This window comes from Camellia sinensis, chromosome 8, assembly GCF_055761805.1.
Source record: "Camellia sinensis isolate YWXY chromosome 8, ASM5576180v1, whole genome shotgun sequence".
Classification (NCBI taxonomy): Eukaryota; Viridiplantae; Streptophyta; class Magnoliopsida; order Ericales; family Theaceae; genus Camellia; species Camellia sinensis.
In genome coordinates this window covers 179419404-179439239 of record NC_138968.1, presented here as the reverse complement: position 1 = coordinate 179439239, position 19836 = coordinate 179419404, and the positions used below count along the sequence as shown (strand labels likewise).

The 19836-nt window shown below is 34.6% G+C and overlaps 1 protein-coding gene across 1 annotated transcript; it reads right to left on the bottom strand.

Annotated features, from left to right (window-relative positions):
• Window positions 1-4900: 4900 nt before the first annotated feature.
• Window positions 4901-11397, bottom strand: LOC145798324 (uncharacterized). Its single transcript, XM_082885842.1, has 8 exons — window positions 11387-11397; window positions 11010-11310; window positions 10757-10919; window positions 9903-10252; window positions 9345-9707; window positions 9039-9170; window positions 8082-8277; window positions 4901-5049 (listed from the first exon to the last, which is right to left on the bottom strand). Exons 1-8 carry the CDS (start codon window positions 11395-11397, stop codon window positions 4901-4903), a joined length of 1665 nt encoding a protein of 554 aa, XP_082741968.1.
• Window positions 11398-19836: the final 8439 nt, after the last annotated feature.

Genomic DNA, 19836 nt, shown 5'->3' with positions numbered 1-19836 from the left:
AGAAGGAAGGGCCACAACGGCAGGCTGCGTTTGACTTGGCGGCGGTACTTCGGGTCTGTTGGTCTCGGTCAAAAGGGCCCTGACTCTGTTTCTTTTGGCCATTTCCTCTTCAGCGGTTAGTGGGATTAGTCTGATTTCTGGCAAGGTTGGGTTCGGTTCTGGGGCCTCCTCTAGCAGAAAGTCGGTCACTCTCTCTTTTCGGCGGCCGCTATATCTGTAGGTCGGCTCGAACTTTAGTAGCTTAGCCCAACTACGTTCTGGATACCGTAGTGCGGCGCGCAAAGTCGCTAGATTGGGGTAGCTGTATAGAGAATGGAGGTGGGTAGAATCTGCGAAAGAAGACAACTGTTAGTTCGGCTGAAAGATTAAGAAATCGAAATACAAAATAGCACGCAAGAAAATCGAAGTAAATATACCGGGTTCTCCTTTTTTCCAATTGATCCTTCGGCCAGGAATCTGGGCTTGGTGATCCTTAAAGTTCCCAGACACCCAGAAAAAATCGTCGTCGTTTAAGTCTTTATCCGGTGTGCTCTTTATTATTTTCTCACGACGACGACGTATTCTGAGATAATACACCCAGCCGTCTTCCTTCGAACCAATGGAGTATTGGTGAAAGATTTCGGCCAGACCGAGGTTGAAACCGGCTTGGCGGTTCAGTTCGGCTATACCCATTATTATACGATAGGAGTTGGTGGATAATTGGGTTGGGCATAGTCTGGTTTGCCTAAGAAACTCACAAATTAAGGGTTGGACTGGAAATCGTAGTCCGGTCTCAATTATGGACAAAAGGGTAAAGGGAACAAATCCTTCATTACCCCAAGGAATGACATCTTTTTCAGCTAAAATCAGGTGGACGTCATCGGGTATATTGTAGTCTTTTCTGAATTCGGCTAGGCCGCCCAGAGTATTTACTAGATACCTATACTTCTCCATTTGTTGTATAATTTATGAATAAATTAAAGTTCGGTCCAAAAAATTGTCTCAGTAGCTCGGTTGAGCGCGCAGAGGAGTGCCTGGGCAACCTAAGTCTGCAAAGTAGAAAACAAAGGGGTTAAGCACAGATCATTCGACCGTGCTACAAAATAAAAGTAAAAAATAGGATCCCTACTTCGGCTATGTGGATGCTACAGGTCTTATCTCGGTTTTTGCAAGGTGATTGGTAGCTCGGTTTGAGGAAACGGTTCTGTTTGACCGGTTGATCGTCTAGGGGCAGCTTTCTGAGTTCCATCTAAAAAACTAAGAAAGCTGGTTTAGCCCCAAAGGCCTAGATCGGTTGGAGTTCAGGTATCTCAGTATGATTAAGTGCAAACTTAGTTCGGTTGGTTACCTCGGGTAAGGTCCATCAAGAAATGGTTTGACTTATTCAAAGCTACTGGTGCAAATATGAAGTGTTAGTCCGGTTATAAGCTGATTAGACTTTTACCTAGCTTAAACAGTATCCTAGTTCGGTTGCATCGTGATTTTGGAACAAAAACTAGTCTTCTACAGGATATTACATATACGCTTGTGTTCTATTGTTATGTTTTTCCAGAAAAATACAGTGCAAAGCGAAACGAAAAAACGTGTTTGCAAAAAACACAGAAAACAAAACACATAGAACAAATACGAAAACAAACAGAGCAAGAAAGATGGATATACTAACCAAGTTGAAGTAGAGGACCTGGAAATGGATGCAACAGCAGTAAAAGACGAACGCAAAGCATGCTTCACAGTTGCAAAAGTTGGGAAGCAATGGAGGCTCAGAGAGAAAGAAGTTGTAAAGTGTACCAAAATGAAGAGGCTCGTTTTAGGTAAAGGGAAAAGGGCGGGACTGTTCAAATTTCACGAAATACGAAGACGGCATGACAGCCATACTCAGTTAATCAGTGCGTGCCACGTGTCCTGGGAAGGAGGAACGATTCAGTTGCTGTGATTGAAGAGACGTTTTAACCAGACAAGCAGAGCCCGGTGTAAAATTAGCTCGGATGAAAGGCTTAAGAGTTTTAGCTCGGCTGGAAGGGCTGAAGGGTTTTTTAGCTCGGCTGGAAAGGCTTAAAAAACTTCAGCTTGGCTGATAGACAAATAATCCCTATCATGCTGTGCAGATGGAATTAAGGGGCAATTGAGAGGGTAATTTTTGTAAAAATTGGGCCAAGCTGGGAGAGGGTCATTATGGCCCACAATACGAAGGACTGAGTAAAAAAGGCCGCAAAGTTACTCCGGCCCGGAAATAACTTGGAGTTAGGCCGGTCGATGAGTTAGTCTGGTCATGGCGTGTTGTGGTTAGAACGGTCAGAACCTTGCTACTCGGTAGCTCGGTCTAAACACACCATGGTTTGTACATGAGAACACCGAGATAAGGAGGAGTAAAAGTAAAAACCAAACTAATTATAGTTCGGCCTACTCTGAGGCTCAGCATAGCCATGATTACTTCGGTCATGTTGAAATTCGGCCATGGTAAAAACCATCTCACTTGGTTTAAGCAGTGAGGGGGGTGTTAAAAGATAAGCATTATCTCTCAGGAGTATGAATCCTAGGAGGACTCTGCAAGGAGGAGTAGAAGTCCTACTAGGATTGTGCCACACGAAACCTATAAAAGCTCACAAACATCACCTTTGGAGAGGTAACACACAACTTTGCTTTCTGAATACACACAGCTTTTGTCTATTTATCAAGCTTACTGACTTAGGCATCGGAGAGGTTTCCGGCACACACCCGCCGGCTAGCTCACGTTTGTGTTTTCAGGTGATAAAGCAACGACGTACAAAAGAGAGTAGACTTGGTCAATAGGATTATACGAGAAGGTTTGTTTCTTTCCCGTACATAAAATATACAAAAATAATAATAATTGTAGAAAAGTTATAAAATTGAACAAATTTATAATTTTATCTCACGTGAGAAAGAAAGTGAAAAAGAAAAGCACTGGGAGAAAACTATGCAAACTATCTCTGCATGACCAGCTAGCTACTTTTATCCCACTCCAATATATATATATACTAGCCTATCACTCATTATGCACGGAATAATTATAGATATTTATATTTATTTTAGTTTTTTTTAATATATAAATTATGTTTTTTAAGATTTTTTATAAAAATAATTTCACAATCTTATCACTAACCATAGTGTATGAGAGAAGTTAAAAAGGGTACTGCAGTAACTATACACAGATTGTATCTATAATTATTTGTTTGAGGGGATTTTAAATGCTGATAAAGAGATTTTAACTAAATCAATAAATGCAGGCATGTGGATTAAAAAAAAGTTAATAAATGCTGATCATAAGATTTTGACCAAATCAATAAATGTTGAGTTTTTTTTTTTTTTAAAGTAAAAAATTTAAAAAATTCAAATTGAGATATTGAAACTCCCAGAGGCCTTGGGGGTTAAAAATCTCATTTTACTTAATATATAGTATATATATATATAGATAGATATATAGATGGTGGTAACTCGTGCTATACACGGAACTTTATAAATTAAAAAAAAAATTATTATAATTATTAGATAAGCTTTAAAGATTTTAATTTTTTTTTATGTTATAATATAATATATAAAATATATATAGATATCTACAACTTTAATAAAAAATATTATCTGATTTTTTGGGGAAGAGAAAACGAATGCAAGTTTTAAATTTTTTTTTTTGAAATTGGTGAGAGAGATTAGGAGGGAGAGATTGTGAAATATTTTTGTTATTAAATAAATAAATCAATTAATATTTTTTAATCTATTTTGTAAATTAAAAAATTAATAATTTTAGAAAATTGATTAATTTGTCCCATTAAGTGATTTAAAATTTTGATAGATATATATAAAAAAAATACATAATTATATTACTAAATCATAATTCAAATTTAGATGTTATATTTTTTTGAGATCTATAGCCAAATTCTTATCTTATTTATTTTTGTGTGTAACTATAGTGTATGAGAGAATTTGAAAAGGGTACTGCAGTAATTATAAGATAAGTCAAAAGGGATTGAAGGTTAGGAGAAGTTAATAAATGTTGAGATTGGGTTGGGAGAAACAATAAATGCTGAGGTTTTTTTTTTGTTAAATCAAAAAATTAGAAAATTAGGATTAGGATATTGGAGCTCTCACAAGACCTATGAGTTAAAAACTCCATGTTGCTTAATATATAGTATAGATACTAGTGTATGCCCGTGTCTAAAGGCATGGTATAAATAATATTGAGATCGAAATATATTTGTAATTTATATACATATCATATTAAAACATGTTGAGTCTGTAACATTTTTTCTTCTTAAAGAACTTTTAATAATTTTGCTTGTACCATATCCTCTACAGAATTCAATTAAAAATAACAACTTTCCCTAATCTTAATGCAAATTAAGGAATAAACATATAAAATTTATAATGTTCATTAAAATTAAAATGGTAAACTAATGTTCTGCAATTATAATAAAAAAAAATTAACCAAACAATGCACACCAGCTAATATTCTACAATTCTAAAAAATTAAAATTGGATACCAAACAATGCACGCCAGTGCTCTGCAATTCTAAAATAATTTAATTAAAACAAAACAATAAACAATGCACACTAACCAATCATCTGTACTTTAAGACCAAACAACAAACAAGAAACAATGCACACCAATGCTTTCCAAATGTGAACGTAAGTTCAAATAGCCTTGTGAGTTGTATTCATTCTAAAGCCCAACCTCCACTAAAGCCTTGTAAATGGTCTCATACATCATTTGCATTGTTTTGTTCTGTACAATAAATGAGAGATAATTTCAAAATCAAAAATTGATCCTTCTGAAGTATATACACTGATGGGCAGATTAATAGAATTTTTTGATTTCCCATTGGAAATAAATTAATCCAATGAAAAAAAAAGCAACAAAGTTATCCATCTCTGAATGCTATGTGTTGAAGTCATAATTGGTTCCTACCTACCAAAATAAAATCCTTTGTGTAGCAGCACCTGTTGGATTGCCTTCTGGCCACATCAGAAGAACAATATAAGCTGCAAACCTCTCACGTGCTCTGATTTTCTCAGCAATTTTAAGTGCAATTTCCATGGGAATCAAATGGTTCACACCTACAACAAGAAAATATGCTCACAACCAGTGTTCAGTAAAGGAATTTCAAGCATAAAAGCTTAGGAAAGCATTTATTTATTGTCATATCAAAGGCCACTTCACTCTCAACTAAAACACGATGTAGCAAATCAAAAGAACTACCTAATCCTATTAAACCATCTACCGTAAGTAAAGACACAGAAAAAATCCTCAACCAGTCTCCTTGTTTGCTACAACCAAGCTAGTTTCATTACCATCACATTGAAAGCTTATGCTATTAGAGAAAGGAGTAACTTCATGAAGATGTATGGGTAACTTCATTATTTGTGTCACGCCCCAAAATTTGGACAATTAAATATTAAATTAGGACTAAACCCCAATTAATATTCCATCATCCAAATCTTAGGGGTGAAACAAAAAAACTAAAACGCCAACCAAACTATCCACTATAAATTCATAACTAACAAATACCTCAACATTAAGGTAGCAACAACTAGTCAAAACAACTTAAATAAAGTACGGTTATAAACCATACCAAATTATTCTAATACTAAAGTCATAAAATAATAATAATAATAATAATAATAATAATAATAATAATAACAATAATAATATATACATAAACTACTAACAAGCCTAAGCTAAAAAAAAACAAAAGAAATCCAAGAGATATGCCCAAAAACTTTAGTTACTCCTCGTCACCACCGTAGCCTCAACTAATCCTGCAAAGGAAGCTCAGCTACGCTCAAACAGAACGCACCCGAGTTGCCAAGAGACAAAACGGGTCAGTATACAGGTATACTGGTATGAGTACAAGATTCAACACCCACGTGTCCACCAGACACAAACCAAAATACATTAAATTCTTATTACGAGACAAGACAAGTAGTTCCAACCGCACCGAGACAAATGGGTAGTTTCCCGAGATACGATGGCATTTAGTTTCTTGTCCGTACACAACGAAATATAAATTGATTATAGAATAGAAAAAATAGAAATAAAAAAATATGGTGGGTCAGCCTTGCATAAAAAGTTAGTAAAACCCACCATCCTGCAAAACAAATAAAGTTAGTATAATTTAATCATAAGTAACTTATTAAAAAAAATATAAAATTACACCGTTTCATACTTAAATAATTCGAATTGATCAAAACTCAAAGAACGAAAGTTGTACAGAATCAAATTTCCTATAAGACAGCGCGAACGAATTTAACAGAAACTCAACAGGTTAAGAGAAAAACTTGATATAAAAATCTAGACAGAACTCAATCGAAAAATCTGAAGCTGAAAACGAACCAAAACTGCCATAAGATGATTTTTTTCGAAAAATTTCAAAACACAAAAAGTGTGCAGAATAATGTTTTGTTTCAGTTTACGCGTAACCAATAAAAATGAGCTTGTTTCGTGGGTTAAAACAGCCTCTAAAATCTGCATTGCTAAAATGAATCAAACCGACAATAATCAAGATCATCTGATTATAAGTTCTAATCGATCTTTTTAATAAAAAGATAAAACACAAAAATTGTCTAGAATCACGTATACATGCTTCTGCTCAAATTTCATAATTTATCAAGATCGTTTTATATTATATATATATATATTTTATCTTGTACATATCAGTACCATTCACACTATACTAATAAATTCATAATTAAATTCTTTGTTTCTTAACTCCACCACTTCGGCCCTCCCCTTCCGACCTACACATATATCCCATGTGCCTCCCGTATACCTAACACCGCTCCGAAGCCAAACTTGCACGGGGATATCGTCTCGAGTTTGACTCACACTCCCCGGATGGTTAGCATATACGTATGCGCGCAAATCAAAGCACTCGTCTACTCATGAGAACGAGGCAACAATATTTATATACTCAACATCTCACACATGAGAATAAACATAACAATGCCGAGCCTAAGGCATTCAAATAAATCTCATAATCCTCACTTTTTTTTATACACTTTTTCTCACCATCACTCAAATAAAACAACAATCCATGGAGTCATGGTGGAGTATAAGGAATTTATCTATGGGTTCCTAATTAATTTTAAATTTCATATAACCATGAGTGTGATTACAACAATAAAATAAATTCATATAACAACCCTAAATTTGACATACCCAACAAATCAAAATAATCAAAATCAATTAATCAACTAAAAACCCTAAACCTTTCATACACAACTAAACAAAATAATTAAAATCAATTAATTATCTATAAACCCTAAATCTTACATCTACAACTAATCAAAATAATTAAAATTAATCTATCATCTTTATGTAAAAACAAAATCAAACTAACATCAAACAAATAAAAATAAATAAATAAATAAAACAACGAATTAAACATAAATCAAAGAAAGTAAGTTTTATACTCACAATATTATTTTAAAGATCAAAGAAATCTTTAGAAAATTAATGGAGCCAACAAAACAAGATCCTAACCCTAATCCTCCTTCTCTTTTCACGGCACACAGCACAACACTCTATTTTGATTTCTCTCTCTCTCTCTCTCTCTCGGCTCTCTCTCACGGCAGCCTCCTCTCTGATTCACTTTTCTAATCTTTATTTTTTTATCAACTCCTATACCTAGTTGATTACTTATATAATATATATATACATATATATATATAATAACCTAATTTCCTTTTCTAATCTAATATGACTATTATAATATATTATATTATATAATACCCATAATTACAATATATATAAATATAAATATAAGATAAAATATATATATATGCCTATATATATAACACCTCCTTTTTTTATATAACAAATATAAATATATAAATATTTGGATTAATTATATATAATTAAATAACAAATTTAATTAACTAATCACCACATTAAATTCATTAAATATCACATTAAATTTTCATGTGACCACACAATTAATAAAGCCAAAAATAAAATAAGATAATAATAATCATAATAATAAATAAATGACTTAAGAAAATTAGGGTCGCTACAATATACACACCTCAAAAGAATCTCGTCCCGAGATTCGAGAGGAGAGGGTACTAAGCAAAAAGTTCAGGATGCATACGCTGAACTTTCTCTTCTAACTCCCAGGTAATGTCGTTCTCATCTTCACTCCATTGCATTTTCACCAAGTTCACTTTCTTGCGCCGCAACTGCTTTACATCCCGATCTAGAATAGTAACCGGTCGCACCACATGCGTTAGATCATCACTAATCTCAAACACTTCTGGTGATACTACTTGGGAAGGGTCTTGTATACACTTCCGCAATAAGGATACATGGAACACATTGTGAATCATAGATAAAGTAGGTGGTAAAGCTAATTTGTAAGCCACATTACCAATCCTCTTAGTGATCTCATATGGTCCCACAAATCTAGGTGCCAACTTTCCCTTCTTTCCGAACCGCATGATACCCTTCATCGGCGAAACCTTCAAAAACACAAAATCTCCGACATTCAACTCAACCCCCTTACGTTTTCTATCAGCGTAACTCTTCTGACGACTCTGTGCAGTCTTAATACGTTCCCGAATAATATTTACCTTCTCTGTAGTCTCCCTCACCAACTCTGGCCCTAACAACGGCACATCTCCTACCTCCATCCAACAAGCAGGTGATCGACATGGCCTCCCATACAAAGCCTCAAAGGTGCCATCCCGATACTGGAGTGATAGCTATTATTATAAGCAAACTCCACCAATGGCAAGTGTTCTTCCCAACTATTACCAAGATCGAGGACACAAGCTCTCAACATATCCTCTAAGATCTGATTTACCCGCTCAGTTTGCCCATCTGTCTAGGGATGATAAGCCGTGCTCAAGTCTAACCTAGCACCCAAAGCATGCTGAAAACTCTCCCAAAACTCTGCCACAAACAACGGATCACGATCCGAAACTATAGAAACGGGTACGCCATGAAGTCGCACCACCACCCGAATATATAGCCTAGCTAGTTTAGCCGCAGTTCGGTGAACACTGATAGGAATAAAATGAGCAGACTTTGTGAGTCGATCCACTGTCACCCAAATAGATTCATTGCCTCGCTTAGACCGCGACAATCCATCCACGAAATCCATAGAGATGCACTCCCACTTCCAAGTAGGGATCTCAAGAGGCTGCAACAGTCCAAACGGTCGTTGATGTTCTGCCTTAACCTGTTGGCACACATAACATCGAGAAACATACTCTCCTACGTCCTTCTTCATACCTTCCCACCAAAACGTTCTCTTCAGGTCATGATACATCTTAGTCTCACCAGGGTGAATGGTATATCGGGACCTATGGGCATCATCCATAATCTCTTTCCTTAATTCAACAATATTAGGTACACACAACCTGCCCTTGAATCGCAATCCCCCATCTGAGTCCACAGACCAATCAGTAGGACAATCATCGATCAAATCCACTACAAGGTCATCGAGCTTGCTAACGAGAAACCCATCTAAATTTTGCAACTGACGAGCTTGACCCAGTAACGTCGGCTGCACGGTCAAACAACTAATGTATGCCCTCTTAGCACTCTCTATTGGTTGAATATCATGCATCGAAATTAACTCCAAGGACTTCCATTCTTGAATCATCAAAGAAGCCATAATCTCATGTTGTCGACTAAGTGCATCAGCGACTACATTTCCTTTCCCTGGGTGGTGAAGGATCTCGAAATCATAACTACTGATAAATTCAACCCATCTCTGTTGCCTCATGTTCAACTCTTTTTGAGAAAAGAGATATTTGAGGCTCTTGTGATCTGTGTACAACTCAAAGTGCTCCCCAAACAAGTAGTGTCACCACACTTTCAACGCAAAAACAATCGCTGCCAACTGTAAGTCATGAGTAGGGTATCGTCTCTCATGAGGTTTTAGCTGTCGAGAAGCATAAGATACAACCTTCTGATGCTGCATCAATACACATCCCAACCCAGTTCCACTCGCATCAGTAAACACTACTAACTTTTCCCCTTGTACCGGTATAGTTAACACCGGTACTGTAGTCAACCGCTGCTTTAACTCCTGGAAAGCTTTCTCACAATCATCTGTCCATATGAACTTCACATTCTTGCGGGTTAACTTGGTCATGGGTGCTGTAATAGCGGAAAACTTCTCTATAAATCTTCTGTAATAACCGGCTAGTCCTAAAAAACTTCTCACCTCTGTAAGGTTCGTGGGCTGCTTCCATTCTTTGACCGCAATAACTTTTTCAGGATTTATCACTATCCCCTGATTGGACTCAACATGTCCTAAAAATCAAACTTCTTTCTCCCAAAAGTGACACTTACTGAACTTAACGTATAACTGTTGCTCCCTCAAAGTTTGCAACACAACCTTCAAGTGTTCTCTGTGTTCCTCCCCATTCTTAGAATACACCAGGATATCATCTATAAAGATAATCACAAACTTATCTAGATACGGTTGAAAAATTCTGTTCATCAAGTCCATGAAATAGGCAGGAGCATTAGTCAAACCAAAAGGCATTACAGGAAATTCGTATAACCCATACCGGGTCCGAAAAGCAGTAAGCGGTATACTTTCCTCTGATACACCCATCTGATGGTAACCCATTCTGAGGTCAAACTGAGAGAAAATGGCTGCCCCCTTCAACTGATCAAACAAATCATCAATTCTAGGTAGTGGATACTTGTTCTTGATAGTCACATTGTTTAGCTCTCTGTAATCTATGCACATACGGAGAGTGCCATCTTTCTTGGAGACAAAGATCGCGGGTGCTCCCCACGGGGAGTTACTCGAACGAATGAACCCTTTCTGAAGCATCTCTTCCAGCTGCTTCTTCATCTCCACAAGCTCTTTAGGCACCATTCTGTATGCCGCCTTAGAAATTGGTGCAGTTCCTGGCACTAGGTCAATGCGAAATTCTATTACCCGTCGAGGAGGAGGTCCAGGTATCTCCTAAAATACATCTTCAAACTCACGCACCACATCTACCTCACTAATATCCTGCTTAGGAATTTTTACCGAGCACAGAAAACTCGTCATCACCGACTCTTCTCCATCACTAGAAGTGTGGGTAAGCCGTGGCATTCCGGGAATATCTATATTTACAGTCCTTCCAGCACAATCTAGAGTTACAAAGTATTTTCGCAGCCAATCCATACCCAAAATAATTGTGAACCCTTCAAACCCTAACACAATTAGGTCTGCATGCAAGACTCTACCTGCAAAATCAATCTCAAAATCTTTACACAACTCATAAAGAGTAACTGCCCCTCTTAAAGGGGTCTCAACACGAATAGGTTTAGACATGGAGGTAGTTACAATATGTTCTCTTTCTACAAACTGCCTAGATATGAAACAATGAGAGATACTAGTATAAAAAAAAAATACTCTAATGGGTTCTAAAAAAAATTTAAAGATACCTTCTAGCCATCACCTTCAAGTTAAACACACAAAAAGAATTTGTTAATAAATACTTAGAATAAACTAAACCACCAAACTAAACCAGCTAACCCATGTTTCCACAATCCGAGGATCACCTAAACACTCACAAGTCTAGGGTAACCTAGAGCTCTGATACCAAACTGTCACGTCCCAAAATTTGAACAATTAAATATTAAATTAGGACTAAACCCCAATTAATATTCCATCATCCAAATCTTAGGGGTGAAACAAAAAAACTAAAACGCCAACCAAACTATCCATCATAAATTCATAACTAACAAATACCTCAACATTAAGGTAGCAACAACTAGTCAAAACAACTTAAATAAAGTACGGTTACAAACCATGCCAAATTATTCTAATACTAAAGTCATAAAATAATAATAATAATAATAATAATAATAATAATAATAATAATAATAATAATAATAAATACATAAACTACTAACAAGCCTAAGCTAAAAAAAAACAAAAGAAATCCAAGAGATATGCCCAAAAACTTTAGTTACTCCTTGTCATCACCGTAGCCTCAACTAATCCTGCAAAGGAAGCTCAGCTGCGCTCAAACAGAACGCACCCGAGTTGCCAAAAGACAAAACAGGTCAGTATACAGGTATACTGGTATGAGTACAAGATTCAACACCCACGTGTCCACCAGACACAAACAAAAATACATTAAAGTCTTATTACGAGACAAGACAAGTAGTTCCAACCGCACCGAGACGAATGGGTAGTTTCCCGAGATACGATGGCATTTAGTTTCTTGTCCGTACACAACGAAATATAAATTGATTATAGAATAGAAAAAATATAAATAAAAAATATGGTGGGTCAGCCCTGCATAAAAAGTTAGTAAAACCCACCATCCTGCAAAACAAATAAAGTTAGTATAATTTAATCATAAGTAACTTATTAAAAAAAATATAAAATTACACTGTTTCATACTTAAATAATTCGAATTGATCAAAACTCAAAGAACAAAAGTTGTACAGAATCAAATTTCCTATAAGACAATGTGAACAAATTTAACAGAAACTAAACAGGTTAAGAGAAAAACTTGATATAAAAATCTAGACAGAATTCAATCGAAAAATCTGAAGCTGAAAACGAACCAAAACTGCCCTAACGTGATTTTTTCAAAAAATTTCAAAACACGAAAAGTGTGCAGAATAATGTTTTACTTCAGTTTACGCGAAACCAATAAAAATGAGCTCGTTTCGTGGGTTAAAAACAGTCTCTAAAATCTGCATTGCTAAAATGAATCAAACCGACAATAATCAAGATCATCTGATTATAAGTTCTAATCGATCTTTTTAATAAAAAGATAAAACACAAAAGTTGTCTAGAATCACGTATACATGCTTCTGCTCAAATTTCATAATTTATCAAGATCGTTTTATATTATATATATATATTTTTTATCTTGTACATATCAGTACCATTCACACTATACTAATAAATTCATAATTAAATTCTTTGTTCCTTAACTCCACCACTTCGGCCCTCCCCTTCCGGCCTACACATATATCCCGTGTGCCTTCCGTATACCTAACACCGCTCCGAAGCCAAACTTGCACGGGGATATCGTCCCGAGTTTGACTCACACTCCCCGGATGGTTAGCATATACGTACGCGCGCAAATCAAAGCACTCGTATACTCATAAGAACGAGGCAACAATATATATATACTCAACATCTCACACATGAGAATAAACATAACAATGCCGAGCCTAAGGCATTCAAATAAATCTCATAATCCTCACTTTTTTTTATACACTTTTTCTCACCATCACTCAAATAAAACAACAATCCATGGAGTCATGGTGGAGTATAAGGAATTTATCTATGGGTTCCTAATTAATTTTAAATTTCATATAACCATGAGTGTGATTACAACAATAAAATAAATTCATATAACAACCCTAAATTTGACATACCCAACAAATCAAAATAATCAAAATCAATCAATCAACTAAAAACCCTAAACCTTTCATACACAACTAAACAAAATAATTAAAATCAATCAATTATCTATAAACCCTAAATCTTACATCTACAACTAATCAGAATAATTAAAATTAATCTATCATCTTTATGTAAAAACAAAATCAAACTAACATCAAACAAATAAAAATAAATAAATAAATAAAACAACGAATTAAACATAAATCAAAGAAAGTAAGTTTTGTACTCACAATATTATTTTAAAGATCAAAAAAATCTTTAGAAAATTAATGGAGCCACCAAAACAAGATCCTAACCCTAATCCTCCTTCTCTTTTCACGGCACATAGCACAACACTCTATTTTGATTTCTCTCTCTCTCTCTCTCTCTCTCTCGGCTCTCTCTCACGGCAGCCTCCTCTCTGATTCACTTTTCTAATCTTTATTTTCTTATCAACTCCTATACCTAGTTGATTACTTATATAATATATATATATATATAATAACCTAATTTCGTTTTATAATCTAATATGACTATTATAATATATTATATTATATAATACACATAATTACAATATATATAAATATAAATATAAGATAAAAAATATATATATATACCTATATATATAACACTTCCTTTTTTTATATAACAAATATAAATATATAAATATTTGGATTAATTATATATAATTAAATAACAAATTTAATTAATTAATCACCACATTAAATTCATTAAATATCACATTAAATTTTCATGTGACCACACAATTAATAAAGCCAAAAATAAAATAAGATAATAATAATCATAATAATAAATAAATGACTTAAGAAAATTAGGGTCGCTACAATTTGTATCCTTAACACTCCCACTCACATGTGACCATGCTCTCATTCATTAACGGATAGAACACCAGTTATCCCAAAAGCTTAAATTGTTAATAGATGAGCCCAATAATGTATGCTATGTTATTACCTAATAAATAGTGTTGAAAAAAAAGAAGCATAGTAACATATCCTCCTCCCATGGCATCCCAATCAGCCTTTTTTCTTTCATTCTTAGCTAAAACAATAGAGCCCCAATGCAAGGGCAATTGAACCCACAATTATTAAAAAAATATGAAGTTATCACCCCAATTAATTATTGAATAGGTCCTTAGAAAATCAATATTCTGTAAGTCATTATTGAACCTCACCTCTGAAATTCATTAGACATTCCACCATAATCTCCTCCATATCCACCTTGATAAATGAGAGCTTGCTCTGCAAAAATTGGCTCATAGTTTAGCATCCAAAATAATATGCTATAGTCTAGTACTTGCAGGGAAGCATTCGATGAAGCTATGTTGCCATATTAGCCTTCAATACATCATAATGTGTTCTAAACAGAAACATGTATTGAAACTATAAAAAGCTGGCTTTTTTAAATTAAGCAGTTAATCTAATCGATTCAAATCGAATAGTCCATGTAAATAAAACCCAGTAGCCTAATCGACTATACAGTGCCCATAATCACTTCAAGTAATTGTCTATATGCCTAAACACTTCATTTGTGACTCCATTGTTTTACTAATCCTTGGTGAATGTAGCTCAAGAAAACAAATAATTTAAAACACCTCTAATAGGTCTGATTTGTAGATTGTTGCCAATTTGTTTTCTTTAGTTTTTTCTTGATTTGGATTAAAATTTAGCAGAGTGATACTACATTACTGAGAGATTTAACTCACATGTGAGTTGCAAAATTCCCTTCTAATCCCCCTGCTTTTTCTTTTCTTTTCTTTTGCTAGGCTAAGAAAATGCAAATTCAGGGAGGCCAAAGCTAACAGTAAATATCATATCTCTGGCAATGTTAAACATAGGGATGAGATCAAAATCCAATTTGAACCATAAACTTCCTCAACCAGTGATTTAGTAGAAACATCAAATTCAACACTTAAACTGAACATGTTTCACTGTGTAGTGAATCCTACCAAACACAACTTTCCTTTCCTAAAATGCAGTAACAAAATTCACAAATTCTGAACCACAAAACAACACCCAAAATATTTAAAAGCAAAAAATATCAAAACTTTCTTCTGGGTATTGTAGTAACCAATTGTTAAAACAAAACCCTCTGCTGGGTTGCTGAAATTTCAATGTAACATTAAACTGTACTGTTTCTGTGATTGTTCATATGCATATATATGCGTGAATCCAACGAAACATAACTTTCCTAGTATGCAGCAACAAAATTCACAAATTTTGAACTACAACTGTTTGTGTGTGTGTCTATGAGTGAGTGAATCAATTGGGGATATTATTGAATTGGATTACCATTAGGATCTGGTTCAGGTGAGCTGATCAAAGGGGCGTGAAGAGAAGGAGGGTAATATCGATCAGAAGAAGCAGTAGCAGATCGAATTTCGTCGACGCTGACTTCAGTTCCAGCCAAGGAAGCTGTTGGAATTATAGAACTAGCCCTTTCCACATACTGATACGAACTCCATCTCTTGAAGTTCTGTTTTTCTTCTACTACATCGCTCTTCTCTGTCAATCAAAACCCAAATTTACAAATCAAAACATTGGGGAAAATCAAAATTGAAAGCCTATGAAACTGGAATTTTACCTGAGAGCAATGCCTCATCCATTGTAGTTTCTTGTTCCATATTTCTTCGGAGAGAAAGAGAGATTGAGATCCAATTATGCAATGAAATCATCATATAGGAGTGTATAAATACTTAGTAGAGTCTGTAAGCCACTTCTGCAAACCAAATTTCATGCCAAAAGTGACTTCAACTATCCAGTTTTGAGATAATCATTAACCATGCTCAAGTCCACCAGGTATTCTTAAATTGCATCAATTTTTTCACACCATAATATCTAATATTGCATAACATAAACAAAAATGCCATACAAAACTTTTTTAAGTTTTGGTTGGGTAGTCTTAGGTCTATAGAAGATTCTATCATTTATGCTTTCAGAAAAAGAAATATAAACATCATGATTTTTGCATGTGAGGGAATAGTTCCTTACCTATGTCTTTATATATGCATGGTTACTAATAGAATTTTTTTTTTAAAAAAAAAAATTATAGAAAAAAGAAGAAGCAAATAATCATATGCATAAGGTAACCATTTCCTTTGGAATTATACCACCGGGATTTTTATTAACCCAAGAAAGACAAATTTAGTGATGTACTAAATTTGTTGTTAAAGTGGCAGATAACATCAAATTTTATTGCTAAGAATATAATTGAAACTACAAATATCTTCTGTTTATTCTCCACTACAAAAGTTTCTCTTTCTTTCTCCGATTCAAATCTTAGGAAAGTAAATGCAACATATCAGCCTATACCCATTTTTTATATAATAGGGATATGAAAACATAACAGTTAATTTCATGAAACAGAGTACCCATGAATGGCACCTTAAACTTCACAAAAACATCAAAACAAACAAAACCCAGTAAAAATTATAACCCGATAGATATATATGAAATGAGAGGAGGTGAAATATGGGGTTTCATGAAACTGAGAAGAAAACAATTTATACACTGGACTATAAATGAACCTGCTAAATGACACAGAATATACTGTCAATAAATTCAATATAACTGCATCCATTAACAGCTAATGAAAGTTAGGTAAACATAAAGGATAACCTGATAATCAAGAATGGGAAAACATACATCAAAACAGTTTAATTTTGACCAGTTAAATCCTATTTTCCCCATAAAATTTCCTCTTCAATCATATTAGCACTATGTTGAGAGAGTTGATTCAAGTGTTAATAAGACCTAATTGACATTTCATGGGAAAGTAAGACTTATTGGAAATTTTCCCTTTAATTTGACATTCTTTTTATTCAAATGCATCATACAACCTAAACAAATCATTTCTCCAATTACTTTGAACATCTCTACATACTTAGATCTGGTAAGTATTTATTGAGTAACGTTGGATACTTCTAAATATACTCCTAATGGCTTGTACTATTATATGCTGTTGTTGATTAGTTTGGGAATCAACCAAGACCCAACCCCTGCTTTGTAGTAAATTTAGAGAAAATATTTTAGGGTCTTAAACATTTTACTTAGAACATCTCCAACTCTTCATCAATTTTATACACTGGACTATACATGTATATATATCAAGTGAAACTCATTTCAGACCCAAAACCTTTTAAAAATGAAAATATCCAGATTCAAAATCTATTTAAAAAATGAAAACTCATTACTCATTTCAAAATCAACCCAACCAAACACCCAAAAAAATATTCAGATTCAACTAACCAAATATCCAGATTCAACAAAAATATCCATATTCAACTTTACAAACCCACAAAAATATTCAGATTCAAGCAAAAAAATATCATGAATTGCAACTTTACAACCAAACCCACAAAAACATCATGAATTGCAAAAGTTGGAAGTTCTAGTTTACCTCGCAAGGAGAGAGAGACGAAAGAGGAAGGTGAGAGGAGAGGAGGTGGTCGGTGGTGTCGTCGAGAAATAATGACACACAAAGGAGAGGTGGTCGGTGGTCGTCGGCATCGCGATGGTCGGTGGTCGTCACACGGGATGGGCTTCGATGCAGGTAGAGAGAGAAAGAGAGTTCAAAAATTGAAATCAGAGTGAGAGAGGAGATGAGTACCTGTGACGGAGAGGAGAGAGAGAGAGATTTTCTTCAATTTACATTTTGGACCATTAGATCTTGATGGTAATTGATCTCAACCATTGATGCTCAAACAACATTTGGGCGGGAAATGGAAACATCTTAACCATTGAAGTTTAGATGAGACAATTTAAACCATTGGATCAAAATGTATCTCTAAGATAAATTACACATTTTCAAAACCCCTTCTCCCTTATGTATCTCTAAATGTATCTCTAAGATAAATTATGTTGGATAATCTTCACTGTATTTAAATAAAATAAATTCTGTTGTGTACTAAACAACAACCAGAATATAAAGGAAATGAGAGAATTTGTTTGATTACAAAAATCAAACTCGAAATAAAAATAAATAAATAAAAACAGATTTTATTTTGTTACAAAAATAAAATTAAAATCTGATTTAAATAAATAAAACAGAATAATAAATTAAATAACTTACTTGATTAATTTCTTTAAATAATTATCTGATTAAGTCCAGTGTTTGACATTGTGTCCTCAAGACAGATTCGTCCTCTCCACGGTGCTTTCAGAATTTGGACGTCTATCTTCCAGGATAAAATGATCTACTACAAACAATAGCAGCACTACAAATTGTTTGCCTAACGAACACACTAAGTGTTTATACTCTCTCTAACAAGAAAATAATACAGCAAAATGAAGAGGATGTTTGCAGAATTATGAAGGGCGAAAATTAGAGTTACAAAATCCAAATGAGGGTTGTCCTATTTATAGATGTAATGGTGGCTATTGGTTTTGAATTGAATAGGTATGAAACCTGTTGGTTTTGAATTCAAACAGATTTGAATTTGTTGGATTACAATTCAAACAGATAACAAAAATGGGAAGGGCCTTGTTTGGGTGTACAGTAAATCCGGATCAGATTATTTTCGGTTTAATACGGGAAGGGCCCTGTTTGGATGTACAGAAAAACCAAACCAGTTTAATTTTGAATTCTGGATTTTATTTTATACAAAATAAAATTAAATTCAAATGTTTTTTGGCCCAAAAAGATTAGTATTGGGCCGAACAAGCCCAACCCAACCTTACGCCACACACCCGCGCCTAAACCCAGGCCTAGCCCAGCCCGACCGGACGGACGGCGGCGGCCGCGCGCGTGTGGTGATTTTTGGATCCAATGGGTCCAGCCCATTTTGCCCATAACCTCTCCCTCTAAAACATTTGGGTATCCCTTGGGGCACACCCCAAGTACCAAACCCAAGCCTTATAAACCCATTCAAAACTTCCCACCAAATCAATGTGGGACAAGCCATTACAACCTTAAGGAATTTCTACCAAAACTCCATTTTCATGGAGCACATTTTGGCTTAAATTTCCCATTCACTCGGTAATGGTTTTGAGCAACCAAATATACCACGTGAATCATAACGCGACATAGAACGCGTTACCACTTTGACCCGTGAAAATCGACGCACGGGGCCCACCTAAAAAATGGACCGAACTTAGGATAAAATTCTGGTTTTATCCAGAATTTATAACCATTTCCAACAAATTATACATTTTCAAAATGTATCTCTAAGATAAATTACACATTTTCGAATATAACAAACCGCTGATTTGATCTCCTCGTCTTCCCTAAAAAGATTTAATAAATCAACGTAACTTTATATGATCAAATTCAAATGAAAGTTTAGCTCAGGATCATTTATGGAAATTATAGAATTTGCATTTGGTTGTAATTTGATCGATAATTAAAGGGTGACATTACAAACAAACATGTGCTAGCTTGGTAAGGCATGGTTGCTAAGAAAAGGGCATTTTATCTAACATTCTTCAATCTAAGTTATGTCTCAGTGTATTAGTTATGCGTGCGCAGG